Genomic DNA, 27061 nt, shown 5'->3' with positions numbered 1-27061 from the left:
GTCTGGGGATTGAACCCCGCATTGGAGCCTGCTTCCCCCTCTCTCTCTACTTGCCTCTCTGCCTACTTGTGATCTCTCTCTCTCTCTCTCTGTCAAATAAATAAATAAAAATCTTTTTTTAAAAAAACATTAAGACAAAAAGAAGAAGGCAGGGCAGCTGTAAACATAAGGGACTAAACTAAACTAAACTTCTCAAGGAGAGGAACAAGAAAGCCTTCTTGGAAAGTGGGTTCCTTCTCTCCACAATGCCAGAGACTTGTGATGGACCTATAGATCCTCTGCTTATATCTTCCACCTTCCCAGATGATGTCTCGAGAAGGGCTCTGAATATTGGATCATCAATTTATATTGCAGACCCACAAGCTCATGAATGGTGGAGCACTCTGCCCTTCTCTGATTTATTGTCCATGACTCAGCCTTACCCAAGACAATAAAATGCAGAGTGAAGACTAGCCTTTCCTGGCCCATTCAGTATGCCGCCGGATCGTTCCTCACTCCTCTCAGGATACGTTAAACTCTTGGTCCTGACCTTAGCTGTTCTTGTGCTCCTGGCTCAGGCTTCCCCAGGTAACCAGAAAATGGGGAGGAGGGAAGAAGGAGTAAAAATGGGGTTCTAGTCATAGAATCATTGGAAAACTGAACATATGTAGCAGTGATGACAACCCACAGAGATGACCGAGATCTAGTGCAGTCTTACAATGAATATGCTCCATAATAAGGGCAGTCTGTCATCCCTGACTATGATGGTGTTTTTCATGATGGCAAATACTGGAAGAGCCCAGAGTTTCTTGTATGAAGTCCCTTCCATATGCAGACATCCCTAGTGTCCTTAATATCCTTGGCCCAAATGTCAACAGGGTCTCTTCCCACCATCTCTCATTTCAGCCTACTTCTAATGGATACCACCTCTGGCAGTAACCAGTCCCATTTCTTCACCTCTTCATTGTTACATAGTTTTGAATGTTCCTTTAAAGCAATCATAAGAGACATCTTGCTCTTGTCTTAGAATATATAGTGAAAAATTTGTAGGTTGATATTGGATATCTAGAGGCTTGTATAAAATAGGTTCAAGGTGTGGAGCTGGGGTTAGGACAGAAGATTCTGGATTCCAGATTGAACATGATCATAGTTCTCTAACAGTCTGATAGATTTTATGGCTGAGTGGTGAATCGCTTTCTGAAGGGAAAGTTTTCTGCTTAGGCTTCCTGGGGATTCTAAAGTTTATGATTATTATTTCCATGATTTCCCTCTGAATCATTGCTGCTGGAAGTTGCATCCTCTCCTGGATCTGCTTTTCAAACTGAAAGCCTTTGTCAATCACTCAGTTTTTCTAGAAGCAAAAGAAGGTAGTTCTGGGCTAATCGGTTTCAGCTTGTCTTAAACTCTGGTAAGGGCAGATTAATTTTGAAGAGGGAGTTGCAGCTGCAAAAGACATTTTGGAGAAAGAATCTACACATTGATTCATGGAATCAGAGTCAGATTTTTCCAGTATGAATATCCTGGTAGGAAAGAGCAAATTGGTAGTTATCTCTCAGGAGGGGAGAATAAACAAGTAGAGAGGGGAAAAAAAAAGTAGAGAAAATCCAATGAACCCAGTGTGCTGAGAGGAAGCTGTGTTTTATAGATCTAGATGGGGTTGAGTCACAAACAGGACAGAGACTTATAACATCTAGAACATCAGCCTGCAGGTAGGCAGTATAAGTTAATCCTTCAGTGTTCAAAGTCCTATTCTAGGGCATCATTTGGGACATGCAATTAGAACAGTGCCTGGCACCATACAGTACATCATTAGTTTTTGAGGTAGTGTTCCATGATTCATTGTTTATGTATAATACCCAGTGCTCCATGCAATCCATGCCCTCCTTAATACCCATCACCAGGCTCACCCATGCCCATTCCCTCTCCTCCAAAACCCTCAGTTTTTCCCCCAGAGTCCATAGTCTCATGGTTCATCTCCCACTCCGATTTCTCCCCCTTCACTTTTCCCTTCCTTATCCTAGTGTCCTCCATGCTTTCCCTTATGTTCCACAAATAAGTGAAATCATATGATAATTACCTTTCTCTGTTTGACTTATTTCACTGAGCATAATCTCCTCCAGTCCCATCCATGTTGATGCAAAAGTTGGGTGTTCATCCTTCCCGATGGCTGAGTAATATTTCATTTTGTATATGGACCACATCTCTTTATCCATTCATCTGTTGAAGGGCATCTTGTTTCTTTCCACAGTTTGGCTATTGTGGACATTTCTGCTATGAACATTGGGGTACACATGGCCCTTCTTTTCACTACATCTGTATTTTGGGGGTAAATACCCAGTAGTGCAATTGCTGGGTCCTAGGGTAGTTCTATTTTTAATTTTTTGAGGAACCTCCACACTGTTTTCCCAAGTGGCCACACTAATGATGTAAACACTAATGATGTACTGTATGGTGACTAACATAACATAATTTTAAAAAATACATTCACATTTTGGTATGCTTAATAATTCTGAAAAAAATAGTAAAAGGATTCTGAAAGTATGGAATGCACAGAGAAAGTCAAATGTATGCCAGGATTAGTGGTATGCTGTAATGGGCCACATACTTTTATAATCAAAATACTCATATAATATATATTGAATAAATAAATTTAGGAGCTTAGTCATAGAAACACTTTGTATCTTCAGTGCATTTTGTTACCTTCATAGCATTTCGCATGTCATTTCATCTGGAATCTCTGGTCTTATCAGAATAGTGCATTATATATACTAAGATGTGATATTATACATTGGAATTAATAAAACATGTGACTTTACATATAGTTAATAAAAAAAAAAACAAAAAAGAACAGTGCCTGGCACATACTCTTGTTCTCAACAAATCACTGTTGAGTGAACAATGAATTGAGAAGGGGAAAAAATAGGTAATTGAAGGTACAGGTCCAAGCATCTAGATTTGGGGTTCAAGAAGGAACCAATGTGGCAAGACTGAAAAATGACAAAGATGAAAACATCACAAGCACAGAAATAAAGTCCAGTTAGAGCTGGTTGAAGGAAGGGAGATAACTACTCATATCTAGTACATGTTAAGACCAGCATTAGGCATTCTACATCTCCATATTTATTTAATCTTCCCAAGAATGCCAATACATTTCAGTAGTTCATCCTAACTATTACTACTACAATACTAACACCCTTAGTATTATAGTCTTTACTCTCTTTCATGTATTTGTTTATTCAACTTTTTGGTTTTTTGATAGATGAATGGGTCAAAAGATGTAATTATAGAAATGGCAGATGCAGGCAATCTTGCAAAGAAAATGAGAGGAAGAAGGAAAAATGTGGGGAAAAAAAAATTTGTTGCATCCCTGATGTAAAGTGTGAACCCACATACTCTGTTGAGAAACAACAGATGACATACGAAGCTAAGGTAAGAACAGCTGAACGTCTATAAAACTCCTGATACAAGACTCTTAACAGCCAGAATTATGAGTTGGTGAAGTGGCTGTCTGGGGCACCTTCATGGTCCTTAGATATTAGACACCTGCTGGGTCTTCACAGAGTCCATTAAAGAAAATATGTTCATTACAGCTCTCATTATATCCTGTCTCTCTAATCCTCTGTAGCCTGACATCAGTAGGTTGTGTCAGGACATAACTGATGTTCTTGGTTCTCACTGTAAGACTATTTTATAGGATCTACCACCTGAATTCCTAAGTCTCTGACCACATGCTACTAGGTCCCTCAACGTGGAAGTTTTCCAGGGTAATGCAGATTCCACCTTGGCCACACCTTATCTAAGACTCATCCTAGGGTCTTGAGATAGGCCATTGTGGTCCAGAGGTCTTTTGCCTCTTTAACTCAAGGTTCAGCCCAAGGCTCTGCCTCATGGGCTCACTTCTGGAATTTATCCATTACCCCAATTCCTTAATCATTCTTAGCTTTCCGAAGATTGGCATGTCTTCTGACCAGGAAGCAACCATTGCCACCCCCACCCAAATGGAAGCGGAAAAGAGTAAAACAAAACAAAGAACAAACCAACCACCAACCAACCAACCCTCACCCCAAAACAAAAATCAGACAAACACTGCCCCCAACCACTGCATTTACTGAGAATTTACTTATTGTGTGCAAAGGCTTGTCCTAAGTACTTTACATACATAATCTCCTTTCTTCCTAACAACAGCTCCATGAGGTAAGAATTTAGTATTGTGTTCCTTTGCCAGAAGAGGAAATGAAGTCACAGAGAGTTTAAGTGACTTGCCCCAAGTACCGCTGGCCACTGAACTAGCCCTCCTGGTTCAGTAGCAAGACTTCGAACCCATGATGCCGGAGTTCAGATGTTGTGCTTCCTCAAAGCGGAAAACTATTGCTGTAGTGAGAAAAGCTCACTGTGCTCTTCCCGTCCAGAACCAACGTCCTTAATGTGGAAGGTGTGGCGAAAGGGAAAGCCTTGGGAGCCTCCTTGTGGTTAAAATGTATAACAAATCCAGCCCTAACTTGTATTTCCAGGCACAAATAGGAATGATCCCAAGTTATAGTTAAGGAAGGAATTGTTCCCAATTAGTAAACAGTCTTAGTTCAGAGACCAATGCCAGTCAGGTCTAGTGGTGAAAATTATCCCTTGCCTCTGTTGACATAATTATCTGGAGGACACAGTCTGAAGACAAGGTGCAGCAATCCACAATCATGGCAGCTTCTAACCATTCAACCCATTTCTCAAAGTACTTTCATATCAGTTTCCTCATCTACCCCCACTGTTATACTACCATATAACATTCATGTCCCAAACCTTAGAAAATGTCCTTATGATGAAGTTATAGAACCTAGGTGAGGTTCAGTGGGCTGAGGTCTGGAGCTGATGACCAAGAAAGAATTCTTGAGACATCTTTGGTGCAAAATGGTGGTTTGTTAAAGCACAGGGACAGGACCCGTGGGCAGGAAGAGCTGCTGCCCCAGGTTGTGAGAGATGGCAGGTTATGTACCTTGTGGTTGGGGGAAGGTGAGGGGAAGGGAGGTTTCAACAGAGCTTTCATATGCTAAAGAGGGCCTACAAGGTGCCAGGATACCGGAGGCCTTGCGGCTTGATCAATGTTGTCTTTTGGCAAGCCATTCACATTTCTGCTATCAAGCGTCTTTGTTAGTGAGATTTAGGTTCAGAAGAAATTTAACTATATTTACGTTTCCTTCTACCTCAGCCTCTTTCAGTTTTGTTTATGGAGGGGAGGGTGACATTAGGATTTGAGGAACTGAGTTATTTGCCTCTGGAAATTGTGCTATTGATACAGTAACTTCTTTGTTTGTAGATCTCTAGGACTTTTGTAAACCAAGGGAGACTCTGTCTTGCAGCATTGTGATCTCTGCAAGTTAACTATTTGTTTCTCGTTTATGGCAGTCAAGGGTGCCTGAGGAATGCTACACATATTACTGAGGGGGAGTGAATGGAGAGGGGGTGAAAGGTGCCAGCTTTTGCTTTGTCCTCAATCAGCCTCCTGCTCCCTCATCACTTAGGATATCTGGAGAGTGGATCAGTGACTGGGTCTCCAGTTACCTGGGCACAGTGATGCCAACCTCGACCACACTAACAGCTGCAGAAAAGCCCAAGAAGCCACCTGTTCTTCTACAAGTTTTTATGTATTTTTGGCTGGAGAGATTATGCTTACAAATGGACTCAGGAGTCTTAGAGAGTTGTGTAAAGAAACCTCCAGACCATAGTTCCAAAGAATTGATAAGGGTGCAGGGGAAATTCAGAGGCACTAATAGTATGTGACTATGTCACCTTACCACTCTGAGCCACATTTTGCCCATCCCCAAAATGGAAGTGTTGAAGTAGATTATAAACTCCATATGCCTTTCAACTCTTAAAGCCTTCTTCATTGTTTATATCGAAAATCCATTCTTTACCTATGACTTCAGATGCCACTTAAGAAAGCAAAGGCGTGATGGAGGATGAAGAGACTGAGAAACAGGAAAGTCACCTCAACCTGAGTACTCAAACCATAATCCTAAAATATCTTAGTTACCTTCTTGTTCCTTACTGCCCCCCCCCCCACCACACACATCATGTTGGCCACAAAAACCTTCCAACTCTGCCTCCTTAGCACCTGTTTTTCCATCCCTTCCTGGGCTATTCTGATTCAGCCATCATCTTTTCTTGCCCATTGTTATTGGCTGACTGTGTCCTCCAAATTCATACAGTCAAGTCTTAATCCCTAGTACCTCAGAACATGACTGCTTTTGGAGATAGAGTCTAAATTTAAAGAAGCAGTTAAATTAAAATGAGATCATTAGGGTGAACCCTAATCTGGTACGACTGGCATTCTTATAAGAAGAGGAGATTAGGACACAGAAGAAAAACCGTGCGAAGATACAGAGAGAAGATGGCAACCTACAAGCCAAAGAGCAAGACCTCAGAAGAAAGCAACCCTGCCACACCATTCTACCTTCTGAAACTAAGTATAGAAAGAAAGAAAAACCCTGCCAACACCTTGATCTTGAACTCCTAGCTTCCAGAATTGTGAGAAAATAAATTTCTGTTCTTTCAGCCCCCAGCCTGATACTTTGTTGTGGAGCCCTGGCACATTAAAACACACATACTGTAACATTTACATCCTACTGGTCTCTTTGTCTGCCATCACCCCTCTGACTCACTCCACTGTTTCCATACAGTTATTGTGGATCATTTCTAAAACACAGACCTGAAATTTTAATTTTTCCTTTCAAACTCTTCAAAAGCTGTGCAATGATAATAGGAATCAATTCTAAACTTCCTTTATGGGACTCCTGGTTGGCTCAGTAGGTTAAAATCCTCTGCCTTCAGCTCAGGTCTTGATTCCAGGATCCTGGGTTTGAGCCCCGAATCAGGCTCTCTGCTCAGCAGGGAGACTGCTTCCCTCTCTCTCTGCCTGACTCTCTGCCTACTTGTGATCTCTCTCTCTCTCTCTCTCTGTCAAATAAATAAATAAATAAATTTCCTTTACGATAATCCCTGTCCACCTCAGTACCCTCCTTTTCCACTCCCACCACGGACCTCACAAACAACTTATGTTCTTTGAAATTAATGGGTTTCTTGCTCTTTTTAAAATAGGCTTCCCCTTTTGCTAGGAAGGTTCTTCTTGCAAAACAAACATATACTTCTCTGTAAATTTCACCTTATCAGTATTTCTACCTGCCCTAAGCCATGTATATTCATTCTTTACTTCTTTCCCAGCCCAAAGGGATCCTTTTATTCATTTATTTTAATTTTTTTACAACTAAAAATTGCTTATATTTAAGGCATACAATGTGATGTATACACAATCAAGTTAATTTAACACACCTATCACCTTACATAGTTACCTTTTTTCTAGATAAGAATACTTATGATCTACACCATTAGGAAATTTCAAGTATACAGTAAAGTTTTAATAACAATAGTCACCTTGTACACTAGATCACCAAAAATTATTCCATAACTGAAAGTTTGTACCTTTTGACCAATATCTCTCCATTTCATGCCCAACCCCCTCCAAGAACTGGCAAACACCTTTCTGCTCTTTTCCATGAGTTCAACTAATTTAGATTCACCATATAAGTGAAATCACATACGATTTGCTTTCTGTGTCTGGTTTATTTCACTTAGCATAATATCCTCCACGTTCATCCAATTGTCCAAAATGGCAGGATTTCTTTCTTTTTAACATTGAATAATAGTCCACTGCATATATGTGTACTTACATATGTACATGTAATATATAGATTTCAAATTTTCTTTACCCATTCATCCATTGACAAACACTTAGGTTGTTTCCATGTCTTCACTATGTGAATAACGCTGCAATGACCAAGGGACTGCAGTTATCTCTTCAAGATATTATTTTCATTTCCTTCAGATATATACCCAGAAGCAGAATTACTGGATCATAAGATAGTTTCATTTTCAACTTTTTTAGGAACTTCCATACTGTTCTTCATGATGTTTGTATCAATTCACATTCCATGTATATTCGTTCTTTACATCCTTGTGAACACTTGTTATGTTTTGTCTGTGGTATAATAACCATCCTAACAGGTTGAATGAATATCTCATTGTGGTTTTGATTTACATTTCCCTGATGGTTAGTGATGCTGAGTACCTCTTTATATACCTGTAGGCCATTTGTATATCTCCTTTGGGAAAATGTCCGTTCAATGGGTCCTTTGCCCATTATTTAATTGAATCATTTGGTTTTTTGCTACTGAGTTATATGGGTTCTTTTTGTATTTTGCATATTAACTCCTTATCAGATATATAGCTTTTAAATATTTTCTCCTCTTTGGAGGTTGTCTTTTCACTCTGTTGATGGTTTTCTTTGCTGTGCAGAAACTTTTTAGTTTGCTATAGTCCCGCTTATTTCTGCTTCTGTTGCCTTTGCTTTTTTTTTTTTTTAAGTGAAAATTGTATTGCCATTAGATTGCCAAATGCTTTCAGAGTCAAATCCAAAAAACCATTGCCAACGTCATGTAGCTTTAACCTATGCATTTTTTTTTTTTGTAAGAACTTTATGGTTTTAGGTCTTCTGTTTAAGTCATTAATCAGCTTTGAGTTGATGTTTTTGGTATGGTATGTGTCCAGTTTTATTATGTTGCATGTGGATACCAAATTTTTCCAAAAACATTATTGAAGAGACTAACCTTTCCTCATTGTATATTCCTTGTGACTTTGTCAAAGATTAGTTGGCCATACATACGTGGATTTATTTCTGGTCTGTTCCATAGGCCTAATGTGCCTGTTTTTTTTGCCAGTACCATAATGTTTTGATTACTATAGCTTTGTGGTATATTTGAAATCCAGAAATGTGATGCTTCTAGCTTTGTTCTTTCTCAAGATAGCTTTGGCTATTTAGAGATTTTTATGGTTCCGTGTGAATTTTAGGATTGTTTTCTCTATTTCTATGAAAAAAGCCATTGGGGGCACCTGGGTGGCTCAGTGGGTTAAGCCTCTGCCTTCGGCTCAGGTCATGATCTCAGGGTCCTGGGATCGAGCCACGCATCGGGCTCTCTGCTCAGCAGTAAGCATGCTTCCCCCTATCTCTGCCTGCCTTTCTGCCTACTTGATCTCTCTCTCTCTCTCTCTGTCAAATAAATAAATAAAATATTTTTTAAAAATTTAAAAAAATAAAAATTAAAAAAAAAAAAAGCCATTGGAACCCTCAGTTCGTTCCTTATAATTAAATGTCTCTTATGGTTTGTCTCCCTCTCTCTTTTTATCTTATTTTATTTTTCCTTCCTTCCTCTATGTTCATCTGCTTTGTTTCTTAAATTCCACATATGAGTGAAATCATATGGTATTTGTCTTTCTTTGATGGACTTATTTGCTGGAGGGGAAGTGGGTGGTAGGATGGGATAATTGGGTGATGGGCATTAAGGAGAGCACTTGATGTAATGAGCACTGGGTGTTATATGCAACTGATGAATCACTAAATTCTACCCCTGAAACTACACCATATACTAACAACATTGAATTAAAAAAAAAAAAATTTAAAGAAAATCCATAAAACTAAAAAAAAAATCCATTGGAATTTTAATAAGGATTTCATTGAATCTGTAGATTGCTTTGGGTCGTATGGACACTTTAACAATGTTAATTCTTCCAATTCATGAACGTGGGATATTTATTTTCTATTTACTTGTGTCATCTTCAACTTCTTTCACCAGTGTTTTATAGTTTTCAGGATACAGGTGTTTCACCTCCTTGGATAGATTTATTCCTAATTATTTTATTCTTTCTGATGACTTTGTAAGTGGGATATATTTATTAATTGATTTTGTGGGTAGTTATTCCCTCCAAGGGCATGTATACATGTGTCTTCTGCTGAATTTCTGCATGGAGAGGACTGCTTCTGAACTGTGGCCAAGAGGGGCTGGAGCAAGGTCCATGGGATTATTATTTTTTTTTTAATATTTTATTTATTTATTTAACAGACCGAGATCACAAGTAGACAGAGAGGCAGGCAGAGAGAGAGGAGGGAAGCAGGCTCCCCGCTGAGCAGAGAGCCCAATGTGGGGCTCGATCCCAGGACCCTGGGATCATGACCCGAGCCGAAGGCAGAGGCCTAACCCACTGAGCCACCCAGGCGCCCCGGTCCATGGGATTATTACTAGAGACACAGGCAGGTCGTTTGACATGGTGCTGGCGACAGGAATCAAGGCCAGATGGGGTTCTAGCTGAGTCCACAGGAGGACAAGGATATTTCTGTGTCTGCAGCCAGGATCATTGTTGGTGAGTCTGCTATCTGGTTGTTGGCCTGCCTTCTCAAAATGGTCCTACCTCAGACTTGGGCTCTAAAGACTCTTAAGATAAGGTGGTCAGGAAGGCTCTTTCCAAATGGGTAACATCTGTGCTTGGGACAGAAGGATCCAGCATTCAGATAACCAGAAAAAATAATTACGATTCAAATGGGACTACCCAGGTGGTCCCACCATGAGACCTTCCATGAAGTAGGAATAAGCTTATGGATCTTTTGCTCTCCCCAGATACCAAAATATCTTGCCTTATAACTAGGCTGTGTTCCCTGGATACAAACTGTCAATAGATAAAAGTTTTTGGCTTAAGAGCAAGCTAAAGTTCAGAAACACTTGGTTGGCTATGTTTGATAACCCAGATGTTGATATGCACACAAATTATTTGATTGTTTTAGTTGAAGAAGAAGAAGAAAGAAGGGGTTCAATACCTGGTCAAGGAATTATGAGTATAGCAATAACCTTAATATTGATTCTATTGACCAGCCTGTAAAAACCCAAATGATAACCCTAAACAGACAGAATCTGAGGGCAGAGCCTCCTCCCAGGTGAGAATGTGTTACCTAAAAAGGAGAAAAAGGCTTTGTTTCCACATTTGGGCTCCCCATCATGCTTCATCCCAAAAAGGTAATCATAATCCTGACTTTTATTAACTCCCGGCCAAAAAGGAAACCATGATCCTGAACTTCTCACCTTCTTTTGCTTTTTAAAAATTTTTATAGGACTGAAATCATTCAGAAAATACTCCTTTGTATCTGGCTTATTTTGCTCAATAGAAAGTTTGTAGATTCATTCATGTTGTTACATATTGCAATAGTTTATTATTCTCATTGCTGTATAGCATTCCATTATATAACATTCTGGAAGTGTTTTATCCATCCTAATTTTTATGGACATTAGGTTGTTTCCACTATTTGACTAGTAGAAATTATACTACTAGAAACATCTTTGGAACATATTTTACAGTGAAATACATACATATTGTTTATTGTTGAGGATGTATCTACTAACAGTAGATCACAGGCATATAATTGGTCATCTTTAGTAGATATTGTCAGTTCTCCAATTTGGCTGAACCAGTTATACTCCCACCACAATGGGAGTTCTAGTTGCTACACATCTCTGCTAACACTTGTTATTGTATACCTTTTCAATTTAACCACCTGGTAACTGTACTGGGGTATCACATTATGGCTATAATTTGCATTTTCCTGATGTAGAAATTAACTTGAACACATTTTCATGTATTTATTAACCACTTGGTTACTCTCTTATGTGAAATATCTGTTCAAGCCTTTTCTCCTGGGTTGTCTCTCTTTTCCTATTGATTTGTAGGTGTCCTTTTTATATTCTAGGTATGAGTTCTTTGTCAGATTATAGGCATACATATTATAATATTTTCTTCAATCCTCTGACATGCCTTTTCTTTCTTTCAATGGTATCGTTTGGTAGGTTTGGTTTTGTTTTTCCTTTTAGGTCAGCACTTAGAAAGAAAAAACACAGCTAATGTCTGGTATCTGCACTAGTTGCTACCAGTCGGGCCATGTTGTTTCCTTGCTGAACATAAACAAGTTCATAGAGTCTTAAAGTCAGGAAGAGACTCTCTGTGACCAAGATGGAATAAAATATCTTGTATTGGGGCACCTGGGTGGCTCAGTCCTTAATTGGCTGCCTTCAGCTCAGGTCATGATCCCGGGGTCCGAGGATATAGCCCCACATCCGGCTCCCTGCTCAGTAGGAAACCTGCTACTCCCTCTTCCACTCCCTCTGCCTGTGTTCCCTCTTTTGCTGTGTCTCTCTGTATCAAAGAAATAAGTAATATCTTTTTTAAAAAGTCTTGTATCCTCATAGTTAAGCATCTTTCTTGTAAGCAGCATGTAGTTGAGCTTTATTTCTTATCCAGCTTAGAAATAATAGTTTTTAATTGGAGTGTTTAGTGGATTTGCATTTAAATTTATTTACTCCAAAAAAGACATGCAAATAACCAACAGACACATGAAAAAATGCTCCACGTCACTTGTCATCAGGGAAATACAAATCAAAACCACAATAAGATACCACATCACACCAGTCAGAATGGCTAAAATTAACAAGACAGGGAACCAAAAGTTGATGGGGATAAGGGAACTCTCTTACACTGTTGATGGGAATGCAGGCTGGTACAGCCACTCTGGAAAACAGTATGGAGATTCCTCAAGAAGTTGAAAATAGAGCTACCCTATGGCCCAGCAATTGCACTACTGGGTATTTACCCCAAAGATATAGCTGTAGTGAAAAGAAGGGGCACTTGCACCCCAATGTTCATAGCAGCAATGTCCACAATAACCAAACTGTGGAAGGAGCAAAGATGTCCTTCAACAGACAAATGGATAAAGAAGATGTGGTTCATATATACAATGGAATATTATTCAGCCATCAGAAGGGATGAATACCTACCATTTACATTGACATGGATGGAGCTAGAGAGTATTATGCTAAGTGAAAGAGTAAAGCAGAAAAAGACAATTATCATATGGTTTCACTCATATGTGGAACATAGGAGACAGCCCAGAGGATCATAGGGGAAGGGAGGGAAAATGAAATGGGAAGAAATCAGAGAGGGAGACAAACCATGAAAAATTCTTGACTCCAAACAGAGGGGTGTGAAAAGGGAGGTAGCTAGGGAGACAGGGTAACTTGATGATGGGCGTTAAGGAGGGCACGTGATGTGATGAGCACTGGGTGTCAGCGCAACTAATGAATCATTGAACATTACATCAAAAACTAATGTTGTGCCATATGTTGGCTAATTGAATTTATTTTTTTTAAAGATTTTATTTATTTATTTGACAGACGGAGATCACAAGTAGGCAGAGAGGCAGGCAGAGAGATGGGGGGAAGCAGGCTCCCCACTGAGCAGAGAGCCTGATGCAGGGCTCAATCCCAGGACCCTAGGATCATGACCTGAGCTGAAGGCAGAGGCCTTAACCCACTGACCCACCCAGGTGCCCTGGCTAATTGAATTTAAATTTTAAAAAGATATGAAAATAATAATAGGTAACAATAAAGTATTAATGTACCTGTTTAATTTCATATGCTTAATTATAAACACCAGTGACAATTCAATCATCTCATATAAAAATAACATCTGATGACTGAATACTGAATTGATCAACTTCTGTTTAAATGCAGGATTTAGAAAGACATAAACATATTCTTTCTGATATCTGCATTGGATGTGAGACTTCCAGAAGAGCTGAATGAGAAGCTCAGCAAATCCTCTCCTAACAATGAATTATAAGGCCCTTCAATATGGAAGTGGAAGGCAGAAAAAGGAGATAGAATGATATAAGAGCCAGTGTTGGTGGTTTTGAGGACGGAAGAAAGGACCCAGAAGCTGAGGAATGTAGGAAGCCTCTAGAAGCTGGAAAGGGCAAGGAAACAGGTATCCCCTTCAGTAAAGAATGCAGCCCTGCCATCACTTTGATTTCAGCCCTACAATACTCATTTGGATCCAAAGATACAGAACTGTAAAATAATAAATTCTGCTGCATTAAGTCACTAAGTTTGTTGTAATTTATTGCAGCACTGATGGAAAACGAATACAGTAGGTAAGATATTGGACTTAGCAAAGAAAGACTTCAGTGCAATTCAAATAAATATATTCAAGAACTTAAAGAAACCACTTAAAGAATTAACATAAAATATAATGACAACAAAATAAATATATGATACTAGCTTATCAAATCGTGAATATAGATAAAATGATAGAAAATTTTTAAAAAGAACTAAATAGAAATTCAAAAAGAAATTCTGGACTGGAAACATAAAATAACTGAAATTAAATATACATTACAGGGGTTTAACAGAAGATTTAATCTGGAAGATGAAATAATCAGTGAACTTTAAGGTAGTTCAATAGAGATTATTCAGTCTGAAAAGCAGAGAGAAAAAAAGAATGAGAAAAATGAATAGCACCTTGAAGATCTGTGGGATACTATGAATATTATCAATACATGTGTAATGGGAGCTTCAGAAGGAGACAGGAGAGAGAAAGACAAAAAATATTTGAAGAATTAATGGTAACAAACTTCTTAAATTTATTAAAACAATGAGAACAACATCAACGTACATATTAAACAAGTTTAGTAAACTCCAAGTAGGATAAATTCACACCTAAACAAATCATTATCATCATGATTAAATTTTTGAAAGGAAAAAACAAAGAGAAAATCTTGAAAGCAGGAAAAGAAAAACCAGGATACAGAATCAATATATAAAATTCAGTTGTGTTTCTATACACTAAAAATGAGCTAAGGAAGGAATGAAGAAAAACTGATCCTTGTCCTGAGTGCTGAGACTAGACAATGAGGAAAGAACAGTCGCTTCAATAAATTATATTAGAATAACTGGATATCTATTTGCAAAAGAATTAGGTTGGACTCCTTTCTTAGACTAGACACAAAAATTAAAATAGTCTAGACATTTAAAAGCAAGGCTTCAAACTGTAAAACTCTGAAAGAAAACATAGTGGAAAACTTCATGGCATTAGTCTTAACCATTATTTCTTGGATTTGACACCCAAACCACAGGCAACAGAAGCAAAAATAAAATGGAACCACATCATGGTATGTCATGGAAGATTTTAGAAGCCTGGCCTTGGAGTCACTTCTCCCCACATTCCACAGCTCAGAATTAGACTTATTGTTCCACCTAAGTGTGAGAGACTGGGATACTACCTTCTAGGTACCAATAAGAACAGATGGGACTGTTGAAGAACAGTGTGTGCCATGGGCATGACCTCATCTGCTGCCATTCTATCATGTCACTCTGACCCTGATCAAGATCTCTGAAGACTCCAACCACATCTCATAATCAGTTACCTATAACTCAGGGTAAGAATATTCATCTAAAGGGAAGTGCAAGGAAGTACAACAAAATCCCAATAATACCCATCATGAATTTTTATACCTTTTTTAAATGTCAAAAGATTACATATTTCCTCTAAAAATAATTGGGTTTTTTTCCCATTTTTTTCATTCTTGATGTCTCTGCTCATGCTCTAAGTGCAGATTTATAATGCCTATTGGGTATTCCAGCACTGTTGTTTCCATTTGTTCTTTTTCTCTATCCACAAATATTAGTGGGGCACCTAATAGAATAACTAATAGCTAGGATTAGCATATTCCTGTCCCTCAATGGAAATGTGTAGATAGGATCAAAATCTCCAATGCTGATTTTCCAACAGGCAGTTGCAAGGTCAATGTATCAGTTAACGTCTCCTGAATAAAAAAGCACCGTAAAACTTGGAGGCTTGAATAGATCATTCTATTTCACTCATAATTCTGTGCATTGACTTGGCAGTTCTTCTGGTCTGGACAAGCTTGACTGATCTCTGTTGGGCTGTACATAAGTTTGTGCTCAGCTGGTTGTTGAGTTGTTTGATGATCTAGGATAGCATTACTCATATATCTGACATTTGATTGGATGTCATTTAGGGCACCTTAGTTCTCCTCTACATAGCTTTTCAACTTCCAGCAAGTTGGTTTGAGCTCATCAATTGAGCAATCTCTCAGGATCACAAGTGCAACAATAGGTTGAGACCAAAGCATGAGAATTTTTCAAGCCTATGTTTGCAGTATTTTTGCTAACATCCATTGGCCTAAATAAATCACATGGCCAAGCCCACAGTCGAGTGGTGGCAAAAAGGCTCTACCTCTTAATGAGAGACTCTGCAACACTCCATTGCAAGGGAATCAGTGCAGAGTGGGGAAGAATTGTAGCCTTTTTCCATCTTCAGTAGTGGCAAAATTTCCTTTAGGGATCTTCTTCATGTTAATAAATACATTATTATTATTATTATTATTATTATTAACTCACTTTGGGGCCTGAATTTCTGAGCAATAAATAAATCTTTGATATTGAGATTTCAGGGTTTGTTACCTTTGCAGAGCCTAGCTTAACCGAAAAGATATAGGACAAAGCCTCCCTCTCCTGAACCGATATGTGGCTAACTTGCATACTGAGAAGTTTCAGGGAAAAAAAAATCGTGCCTTTAGAGAATAGGGCCATAACAATTGGAAGTCGGCATGGTGTGAGTACCTTTGCAGCGAATTCTGGCCATAACCCTAAGTCTCTTAGGTCTTTTTTAAAATAATCATTTTAATTGAAGTATAACTTGTCTATAGAAGAGTGCAAAAGTCATAAGTATATGGTCTGATGAATTATCCAAAATGAACAAGCCCATGTAACCATTACCTTGGCCAAGAAATAGAACTTTACCCCCTTGCTTTCCCACCAACAGTGTAAGGGGGTTCCCCTTTGTCCACAACTTCGCCAACACTTGTTTCCTGTCTTGTTAATTTTGGCCATTCTAACTGGTGTAAGGTGGTATCTCATTGTGGTTTTGATTTGTATTTCCCTGATGGCTAGTGGAGTTTCCTCAAGACATTGAAAATAGAACTACCCTATGACTCAGCAATTGCACTACTTGGTATTTTACCCCAAAGATACAGATGTAGTAAAAAGAAGGGGCACATGCACCCCAATGTTCATAGCAGCAATGTCTGCAATAGCCAAACTGTGGAAGGAGCCATGATGCCCTTCAACAGACAAATGGATGAAGATGTAATGCATATATATATTGGAATATTACTCAGCCATCAGAAAGGATGAATACCCACCATTTGCATTGATATAGATGGAACTGGAGGGGATTATGCTAAATGAAATAAGTCAAGCAGAGAAGGACTATTATCATATGGTGTCACTCATATGTGTAACATAAGGAATAAAATGGAGGACCACAAGGGAAGGGAGGGGAAACTGAATCAGAGAGGGAGACAAACCATGAGAGACTCTGGACTCCAAAAAACAAACTGAGGGTTGCAGAAGGGAGTGGGGGTCAGGGGATGGGGTAAACAGGTGATGGGTATTAAGGAGGGCACATGTTGAGATGAGCACTGGGTGTTATACGCAACTAATGAATCATTGAACACTAAAAACTTATGTTGTACTATATGCTGGCTAACTGAACATAATAAAAAAATAGAGCTTTATCAGTATTATGGAAGTTCATTTTATTTTCCCTTGCAAAAGTTATCAATATCCTGGTTTCTAATGTCATAAAAATTTTTCTTATTTTTTTTTTTTAAAGATTTTATTTATTTATTTGCCAGAGAGAGAGAGGGAGAGTGAGCACAGGCAGACAGAATGGCAGGCAGAGGCAGAGGGAGAAGCAGGCTCCCCGCCGAGCAAGGAGCCCGATGCGGGACTCGATCCCAGGACGCTGGGATCATGACCTGAGCCGAAGGCAGCTGCTTAACCAACTGAGCCACCCAGGTGTCCCAAAAATTTTTCTTATTTTTAAAGGGAATCATGGCTTTCTTCATTCATCATTGTGTTCTTGAGATTAATCTTTGTTGTTGTGTGGAGAAATAGTCTTATTTTCTTTGCAATACAGCAATACAATACAATATACTGTATTGCAAAGAAAATAAGACTATTTCTCTTGTTGACATGCTTTAGAGTTAAAATAAGACTATTTCTCTTGTTGACATGCTTTAGAGTTAAGATAATCCTTCTATGAACATTCTTGTATGTCTTTTGGTGAAAATATGTATTCATTTCTGTTATGTATATGCTAAAAATAGATATAGTAAAGCATATGGAATTCGTATCTTCAATTTTTCATTTATATTCCTACCAGTAGTATAAGAGGGTCCTAGTCTCTCCATATTCTCACCAACATATGGAATTATCTTGTGTTCAGCCACTTGGGCAAATGGGTTTCTTTGGCTTTTCCTTGATAGCTAATGTATATTGACACCCTGTCCTATGTTTAGTAGCCATTTAGATACTCAATTTTGTGAAGTGTCTGCTCATGTCTTTTTCACTCTGTGTGGTAAACAAGCAAAGTAAAATATAATCTCCTTTCCTTTGAACTGTCTGAATCTACTAAACAATCTCAGAATTTTAGTTGCTTTTTTGACTGGAGCCTTTTGTGAAATTCTGTGGCTTCTACCTAGCTTCCCTCTTCCGATCATGAATCTTCATAGAATAAAACACAGACACGGGAGACTGAAATGCAATTTTATAGTGAAAATATTTGACAGGAGGGTTTCCAGAAGGGGAGATTGTTGAGGGCCTTCAGTAATAAGGCATACTTGTGGTGATTGTTTTCGACCACAAAACTTCGTCCTCTACTACATGAGTAATGTTGGTTGATTCGGTGATAACGCAGCACTTTCCTTTTTTTGGACAGGGGTGAACTTCAGTTTCATCATGTCTGCAGTATTCTCTGCAAACTCCATAGCCTTGGTGACATTTAGTTGCAGGTTCTATCTTCGATTTTTTGACTGTTTTTCTCATGCTTCCTGAGAAAGATATGGCTATGGTCAGTCTCTATGCAACCATGATCACAGAAGACAGAATGTGAAGTGCACAAGAGCTCAGATCAAAGTCCTCTACAATCAAACCTGCACACTCTTTTTCACTAGATCTTGTTCTTTGGACAAGTAACTTCAGCTCTCTGTGTACAATGGAAATAATAATAGAGACTACTTCTTAAGATTGCTGTGATTGTTAAGTGAATTAATATATTTAAAGTACTTAGAATAGTTTCTGGCACTTAGTAAGAGGTGACTACACATTAGCCTTTGTTGTAGTTATTGGTGGTGGTGTTCCTATTGCTCTTATCACTAGTGGTATTTTCCTGAGAATTTAAGTCTACAAAATTTGCTTCTGTAAGCACTTGTTGGGCAAGTTCGCATTTACCTGAACAGATACGTGCTTCTGATGCTCAATTCCTTGGAGATAGCTAGCTTCTGCTGTAAGGCAGGATACATACATATTGGTGCACATGTTTATCAGTGCTTCCATGCTTTGAAATAATAAATATGTACTACAGGTGAAACCCTCTTCGCTCCCCAAACAAGTATTGTGTATCAGTGTGCACATTGGCATGTATACAACTCAGTTTATTCACAGATCCACTATCACACACATATGGATACACCCATAGTTGTGCATTCACAACCACGTATCAAAGCACAGGCCAACAAACTAGTTACTCAGATATATACATGTGTATACAAGCCCTCTATCTGAAAATCTTTTAGTGATACAGCTATCATTCTGTAAGAATTACTTGTTAGAAACAGTTGGGCATCTCAAAAAAAAAAAAAAAAAAAGCTCTTTGGAAAGAAAATGACTACTATCAAATATTTTTTAAACATTATTTATTTATTGAGAGAGAGCATGCCTGTGAGCATGCAAAAGTGGGGGAAGGGCAGAAGTAGAGAGAGAGAGACCAGCCAGCAGACTCCCTGCTGAGCACAATGCCCATTGTCATATTGGGGCTCAGTCTCACAACCCTGAGATCATGACCTGAGTCCAAATTGAGAGTGGGATGCTTAACCAGCTGAGCCACCCAGGTGGCCCTACTACTATAAACTATTAAAAACTACTTATGTTGAGAAATTTTATACATTGCTTTAATGAAAACTTACAGCATGCTGTCATTATCTTCATTTTTCAAATAAGAAAACTAAAGCACAAAGAGACCATGTTCCTGCTAATGTCCCCAAAGTGGAAAAAGAGTGAACCAAGATTTGATTTCTGGTCTATATGACTTAGAAGTCTGGAATGACATCAGGAAGATAGTAGACTAGGAAGCTGCAGGCCCTCATTTCCCCCACAGAAACACCAAATAAGCCTTATGTGGAACAAAGTAGCTTTGTGGGAATTCTAGAAACCAGTTAAGTAGTTATATCAATAGATGGAACACCTAAACAAGAAAAAGACACATTCAGAATGGTAGGAACATCTGTGAAATTTTTGCTTACTCTTGCTCCATCCATTCCTTGCTGCAAGGTTGTATGGTCAGGAGGAAGACACCCAATTCCCAGCTCCTCTCTCAGCATGGAAGAAAAAAAGTGAAATTTTCTTCCAGTATTCTGGCTTATGTCAGGGATGCCTGAGGAATTCGTTTCTGCCTTGCTTGACTCAGAGCATTTGACAAGAATGGAGGCACAGTTTGGATTATAGTTTGGAGATGGCTGAAGCAGTGGCAAGTACTGTGACTTGTGAGAGTTCCAGGGTACAGTAGTGCCATGGAAGACTCAGGACAAGTGATTATGGAAAGAGGAATACAATAGAACATTTAAGGCCTTGAAAATAAACAGGTGTAAGTTTCTAACGAAATTAAGGCATTTAAAAGCAGCATGTATAGTTGGAGTTGGGGAAAGCACATGCACAGGCCCAGAGAGGACACATTCCTGGAAAATGCTTGAGAAGACATTGAGCTTTAACAAGATCAGTGAAGTCTACCTCTGAAAGAGCCAGTATGTAAAGACTGGGAGAGGGAACTGTTTTTCAAATGACCAGTTTTCCAAAAAAAGAACACAAGTCATGCAAAGAACAGGGAAACATGACTAGCTAAAAGAAACAAAATAAATCTCCAAAAACTTAGCTTGAAGAAACAGGTCTCAGACTTACTGAACAGACTTTAAAACAACTGTCTCAGATATATTCAATGAACTAAAGGAGAACATGGACAAATGACTAAAGAAAATCAGGAAAATGACACATGAAAAAAATTAAAATATCAAAAAAGAAATAGAAATTATGAAAAAAGAATTAAACAGAAAATCTAGAGCCGAAAAATACAACAGCTGAAATGAAAGTCATGGCAGAGGTTTAATAGCAGACAAAGGAATTTCTACTACTGCCCCCCACCTTTAAAACAAATCAAAACAAAACATCAATTTGAACAACTACCTACACACAAAAATACCTTTGTAAGAGCCAGTGGATTTCAGGTGAACAATTACAGTACATTGGTGAAGCACAAAAATGAGAAAAAATCCATTGAGGAGGGTAGGAAAGATGGAGTCACACTATCCCCATCACCTTCCCCCAAGCTCATGCAACCCAGTTCAGAAAGAGACAATTTCCCTGTGAAAACACAGTGTAACATGAATGCCCAATTAGCATAAGTAAGGAAATAACAAACATCAGATGGAAACAAATGGAACGGAGGCAGAAAAAAACAATAGAAAAGGTCAGCAAAACTTAGCTGTTTTTTAAAAGATAAACAAAATAGACAACCCTTAGCTAGAATACTAAGAAAAAAAGAAAGAACAATTAAATAAATAAAATAAGAAAGAAATTATAACTCACAGAAGTGAAATACAACGAATCATAAGAGACCATTATGAACAATTATATGCCAAAAAATTAGATAACCTATAAAAATTAGATGAATACCTATAAACATCCAACTTACTAAGGCTGAATCATGAAGAAATAAAAAATTTGAACACTAGTAATGAGTAAAGAGATTGAATCTGTAATTAAAAACCTCCCAATAAAGAAAAGCCCAGGACTAGATGATTTCACTGGTTAATTCCAGCAAGAATTCAAAGAAAAATTAACACCAATACTTCTCAAACTCTTCCAAAAAATCAAAGAGGAGAGAAGACACTCCCAAGTTCATTTTATGAGGCCAGCCTTGTTTTGATACCAAAGATAGTTAAGGACACTGCAAGCAAATGAAACTACAGGCCAACAACCCTGGTGAATACAGATGCAAAAGTTCTGAACAAAATCTTTGCAAACCAAATTTAACAGCACAGTGAAAGGATCACACACCATGATCAAGTGGGATTTATCCTTGGGATGCAAGGACATTTCCACATATGCAAATCAGTGAGATCCATTACATTAATAAAATGAAAGATAAAAATCATATGATTGTCTAAATAGAATAATTATTTGACAAAATTCAAAATACTTTCATGATAAAAATTCTCAAGACATTGGGTATGGAAGGAATGTACATCACCATAATAAAAGCCATGTATGACAATCCAAGAGCTAGCATCATACTGGATAGTGAAAGTTTGAAAGCTTTCCTGCTAAGGTCTGAACAAGACAGAGTGTATACTCTCACTGCTTCTATTCATCATAGTACTAGATGTCCTAGCGACAGTGATTAGGTAAGAAAAAGAAATAGAAGCCATCTAAATCAGAAAGGAAAAAGTAAAATCATCACAAGTAAAGTCAGGGCCAGAGGAAGGATGCTTTGCAAGAGTGGCCCCCCTACTATAATAAACCTCTACTAGATGTGAATTTCTCAACTCTTCCAAATCCTGACCTAACACTCACATTAGATATTGCCCCACTTATCCTCACTATATAATCTGTCTTTTAAGATCAATTTAACAGGTCATAAATTAAATAACAACCACATCAACAACCAAAAACCTGCAATGTGAGAATGTGAGAACTCCATCCAGAGCATGCATATGCATATATGTTATATATACATATATATTACATATATATGTATGTATATATCTTTGATTTTGTTATGGGAAGAGATAGTTCAAAATAGTTCCTGGCAACCCTCCTGTGTTGTTGGGATGCAAATTGTTGCAGCCACTGTGAAAAACATTATGGAGCCTCCTTAAAAAGTTAAAAATAGAAATACCATATGATCTAGTAATTCCACTACTGTGTATTTACCCAAAGAAAATGAAAACACTAATTCAAGAAGATATATGCTTTCCTAGGTTTACTGCAGCATTATTTACAATAACTAAGATAAGGAAGAAACCCAAGTGTCTATCAATAGATGAATGGATAAAGAAGACATGGTATGCATATATATATATATATGTGCATATATATATATGTACATATGTATATATGTATATATATATACACAATGGAATATTACTCAGCCATAAAAGAGAATGAGATCTTGCCATTTGCAACATGGCAGAACCTAGTGGGTATAATGCTAAGTGAAATAAGTCAGAGAAAGACAAATACCATATGATCTCACTCTTACATGGGATTTAAGAAACAAATTGAACAAATGAATAAAAAGAGAGACTCTCAAGAAAAAAACAGACTCTTAAATACAGAAAATGAACAGGTAGTTGCAAAAGGGGAGGTGGCTAAAATAGATAAAGGGAATTGGAAATTGAAAATACACTTATCTTGGGACACCTCGGTGGCTCAGTCAGTTAAGCAGCTGCCTCCGGTTCAGGTCATGATCCCAGGGTCCTGGGATAGAGTCCCGCATTGGGCTCCTTTCTCAGTGGGGAGGCTGCTTCTCTCTCTGCCTCTGCCTGCCTCTCTGCTTACTTGTGATCTCTCTCTCTCTCTCTCTCTCTCTCCGACAAAAACATAAATACATCTTAAGAAAAAAAGTACACATACCTTGATGAGCACTGAGAAGTGCATAGAATTGTTGAATCATGTTGTACACCTGAATCTAATATTACACTGTATTTTAATTATATTTAAATTAAAGATAATTCCTGGCAATGAATTATTTCAGATGAACATGTTAAATAATCTTAAGGACATTAAGGAAGCAGAACCATTCATAATCCTTGAAGCATGAAATTTTGCCTTCATTTTATTTGTAAACCCACTTGCAGTGACCATAACTACTCCAGTGTTTTACCGAGCATGGTAACAAGTATACCTTAAGGAACAAGGGGATAGGAAATAGGTCAAGGAAGGGGAGGAGGATAGGAAGATGGAAAGCAAGAAGGAACAAGTGGTAATGAGGAAAGAATGATAGAAGAGGAAAACTAGAGGGGGAAGAAGAATGGGAAAAGCTAAACAAGGTAACTGAGTTTAAACCCAAGAAGGAAGCAACAACCTTGATTTTCTATAGGGATGGTTAAAGATTCTCTGATTTTTTTTTTTTGCCTTTTGTTGTATTCTGATGTGTGTGTTTACTTTAAATGCCAAGATTTGAAGGGATCTGGAAACATTTGAGCACCCTGATTTCATTTAGCTGCACTGTCTTTTCTTACATGTAGGGCTATTATAGTCCATGCGAGTAACATTTAAGGAAGTCTTTGAAAAATGGGAAAAGGAAATTGGATATGTTTAATCCAGAGCCAATTGATAGCCATTTTAATAACAGCCTTGCTGTGATCAACTCAGATGTCTCATTCAGGTCCTATGAGCCTCTACTCTAGCCTGATACAAATTCTATCCATTTCAACCTCACATTCAGTCTCCTTGAAACACCTGACAAAACCTAACTCCAAACCCCAGGTCTACCTCCATCCATGCCACCCAATCCCCTATCCCAAGACAAACATAACACTAATGAAGACACCTAACACCAATATCTAGCTTTAACAAAACAACCAGTCCACATGGAAATTCCATCTACTTCAATTCTCTCCTTCACCCAACTTAACTGCAAGATTCATTCAACCACAAATAATCCCAGCCCAGTGTATCCTAAACCAGCAGCCCAACCCGATCTCATAAATACAATTACTCACTCCCACTGAATTACTATTTCTTTTTCTACCATTATCCCAACCAAAAGGTCCTGTTTTTTCTGCACAATTCACTTCCCAGTCTCCAAAGTAACCCCTTGATCGATCCTATAAATCCTCAACTTGGACTCATTTCCTCACACCTAAACCATGTCTCAATCTGTCATCCCAATGATATTGCTACCCTAATATGCTCTATGTCCAATACTCTGTTGGAGCACCTCTATCTAGGAGCACCAAACCCTTAAATGAATCATAGCAATACAAAGCCAGTAAGATCCCAGAATGATAAAAACTTGAGGTTAACATCTCTAAGCTGTCTTATACCAAGTAATCAAAATTGCAAAACCATATGCAGAACCCCAGAATCTTTGAAAATAGCTTGAGTTACCTGAAATCTTAGGAACCAGGATCAGAAGGATGACAATGGTCATTAAATAGGGCTTCATAACTGACTGATTCGATGAGGATGAAGAGCACACACAGAGAACAGAATAGATATCTTTTCAACAAGGCAAAGTCCTGCTTTATTAGTTTCAGAAGTAGGCCAGGATGTGGGCAGTGAATTAAGAAGGATGGGATATGTCTGAGGTCAGCCAGGCAGAAAGATAACATGTATTATATATCTCATCTTGGCATTCTGTGTGAGTGTAGGATCTTGCCAGTTCCCACACAAAGGTGGGCTTTCCTTCCCAGTAAGAGACAATAAAATTAGAACCAATTTGTATTTTACATAAGACAAATTGGAATGAGTCAATCAATCAGTAAACTAAATAATGAAAAAATCTAATAATTATAAGGGAAAAAAGAAACTTAAAAAATATATTTCTTTATACTCCTATCAGGAGTATATCACATTAATCAGTAATACTTAATGTGTATCTAGCACTGTACTAGCCATTAAAACAAAAGAAAGGAAAAAAATATATAGGAGGGGAAATAGGGGTGGTGGGAAAGGGAGGAAAAGATGGAAGGTAAAAAATAAAAGTCAGGGAGTGATGTAGGGAGATGGCAAAGTAGGAGATCCCAGTACTCATCCCCCAACAACAACAACAACAACAACAACAACAACATTTAATAAGTTTCCACTGATACAAATAGCTCTGGGGGACCACAAGAGTACAATGAAAAAGCTACAACAATTCAGTGGAGCACAAAAACCAAAGATACCTGCATAGAAAAACGTAGGAAGCATTTAACCTGCATCACCCCATCCCACAGCCTAGAAAACCTCAGCAACTAAAGGGTCTCCTCAGCAGCTACCTCCATTTGCAAGGGAAAGGGAAAGAAGAAGGACCCCAGAACCCTTTGCCCAAGGAAAAGGCAGCCCTCACTGCCACTGAAAACACCTGAAGCTTTTCCCACTGAAGATCCTTGCAGTTTCCACTAATGCTAACTCTAGCCAATAGAACTGCCCAGAGCCCACATTGCTACCAGAATACTATACCAAGCAAAATTATCCTCTAAAAGTGAAAAAGAGATAGTTTTTCCCAGATGAAGAAAAACCGAGAAGGTTTGTCACCACTAGATCTGCCTTACAAGAAATGCTTACGGGAGTTCTTCAATTTAAATGAAAACACACTAAACAGCAATGTGAAAGCATAAATTTTACTGGTAAAGATAAATATATAGATAAATACAAAATAATATAAAACTGAAGAGGTCCATAAATTAATGTAAACTGTAATATATAAGTTTAAAGAGGGGTGCCTTGGTGGCTCACTCAGTTGAGCATCCAGCTCTTGATTTTGGCTCAGGATGATCTTAGGGTTGTGGGATTGAGCCCCACCTCAGGCCCCATGCTTGGGGTCTGCTTGAAATTCTCTCCCTTTGCCCCTCCCCCTGCTTGGCACTTGATTACATGCTTGCTCTCTCTCTTTCAAATAAATAAGTAAATCCTGGTGGTGGGTATTAAGGAGGGCATGTATTGCATGCAGCACTGGGTGTAGGTGCATAAACAATGAATCTCAGAACACTGAAAAAGTAAAATAAAACTTAAATCAATCAATCAATCTTGGGGGAAAAAAGTTAAAAGACAGAAATTTATTAATGAATACACAATGTAAAAAGAAGCAAACTCTGACTACAAGAACACCAAGTATGTGTGGAAGGGGATAAAAGTACAAAGTTTTTATGTGAGACTAAAGTTAAGTTGTTATTAACTTAAAATGAATAATCACAGCTACAAGATATTTTATGCAAGTCTCAAACTAACCTCAAAAAGAACAAAACAAAACCCTGTAGTAGATATACAAAAGATAAAGATAAAAGAATCAAAGCAAATTACTACAAAAACATCAGCAAATAACAAAAGAAGACAGCATGAGAGAAGAAGAGGGACAAACTACAAAACAAAACAACAAAATGTCAATAATAATTCCTCACCTATCAGTAATTATTTTTTTTAAGATTTTTTAAAAATTTATTTGACAGAGAGACACAGTGAGAAAGGAAACACAAGCAGGAGGAGTGAGAGAGGGAGAAGAAGTCTTCCTGCTGAGCAGGGAGCCTGATGCGGGGCTCGAT

At 38.2% G+C, this 27061-nt stretch overlaps 1 protein-coding gene across 1 annotated transcript; it reads left to right on the top strand.

The window, feature by feature from the left end:
• Nucleotides 1-473: 473 nt before the first annotated feature.
• On the top strand, nt 474-13492 carry DEFB115 (defensin beta 115). Its single transcript, XM_032859371.1, has 3 exons — nt 474-567; nt 3239-3408; nt 13410-13492. Exons 1-3 carry the CDS (start codon nt 474-476, stop codon nt 13479-13481), a joined length of 336 nt encoding a protein of 111 aa, XP_032715262.1. The 3' UTR covers nt 13482-13492.
• The last annotated feature ends 13569 nt before the right edge of the window (nt 13493-27061 follow it).

Source organism: Lontra canadensis, unplaced genomic scaffold (genome assembly GCF_010015895.1).
Source record: "Lontra canadensis isolate GAN:19392208 unplaced genomic scaffold, GSC_riverotter_1.0 scaffold16, whole genome shotgun sequence".
Classification (NCBI taxonomy): Eukaryota; Metazoa; Chordata; class Mammalia; order Carnivora; family Mustelidae; genus Lontra; species Lontra canadensis.
Note: the sequence above shows the minus strand (reverse complement) of the source record. Positions and strands in the feature narration are given on the sequence as shown.

Excerpts from the sequence above, each read along its gene's own strand:
- DEFB115 (XM_032859371.1), top strand. The coding sequence starts at position 474 with ATGCCGCCGGATCGTTCCTCACTCCTCTCAGGATACGTTAAACTCTTG. Across the intron at positions 568-3,238 it reads CCTGGCTCAGGCTTCCCCAG|ATGAATGGGTCAAAAGATGT; the intron begins GTAACCAGAAAA and ends GTTTTTTGATAG. Across the intron at positions 3,409-13,409 it reads AGATGACATACGAAGCTAAG|GATTTAGAAAGACATAAACA; the intron begins GTAAGAACAGCT and ends GTTTAAATGCAG.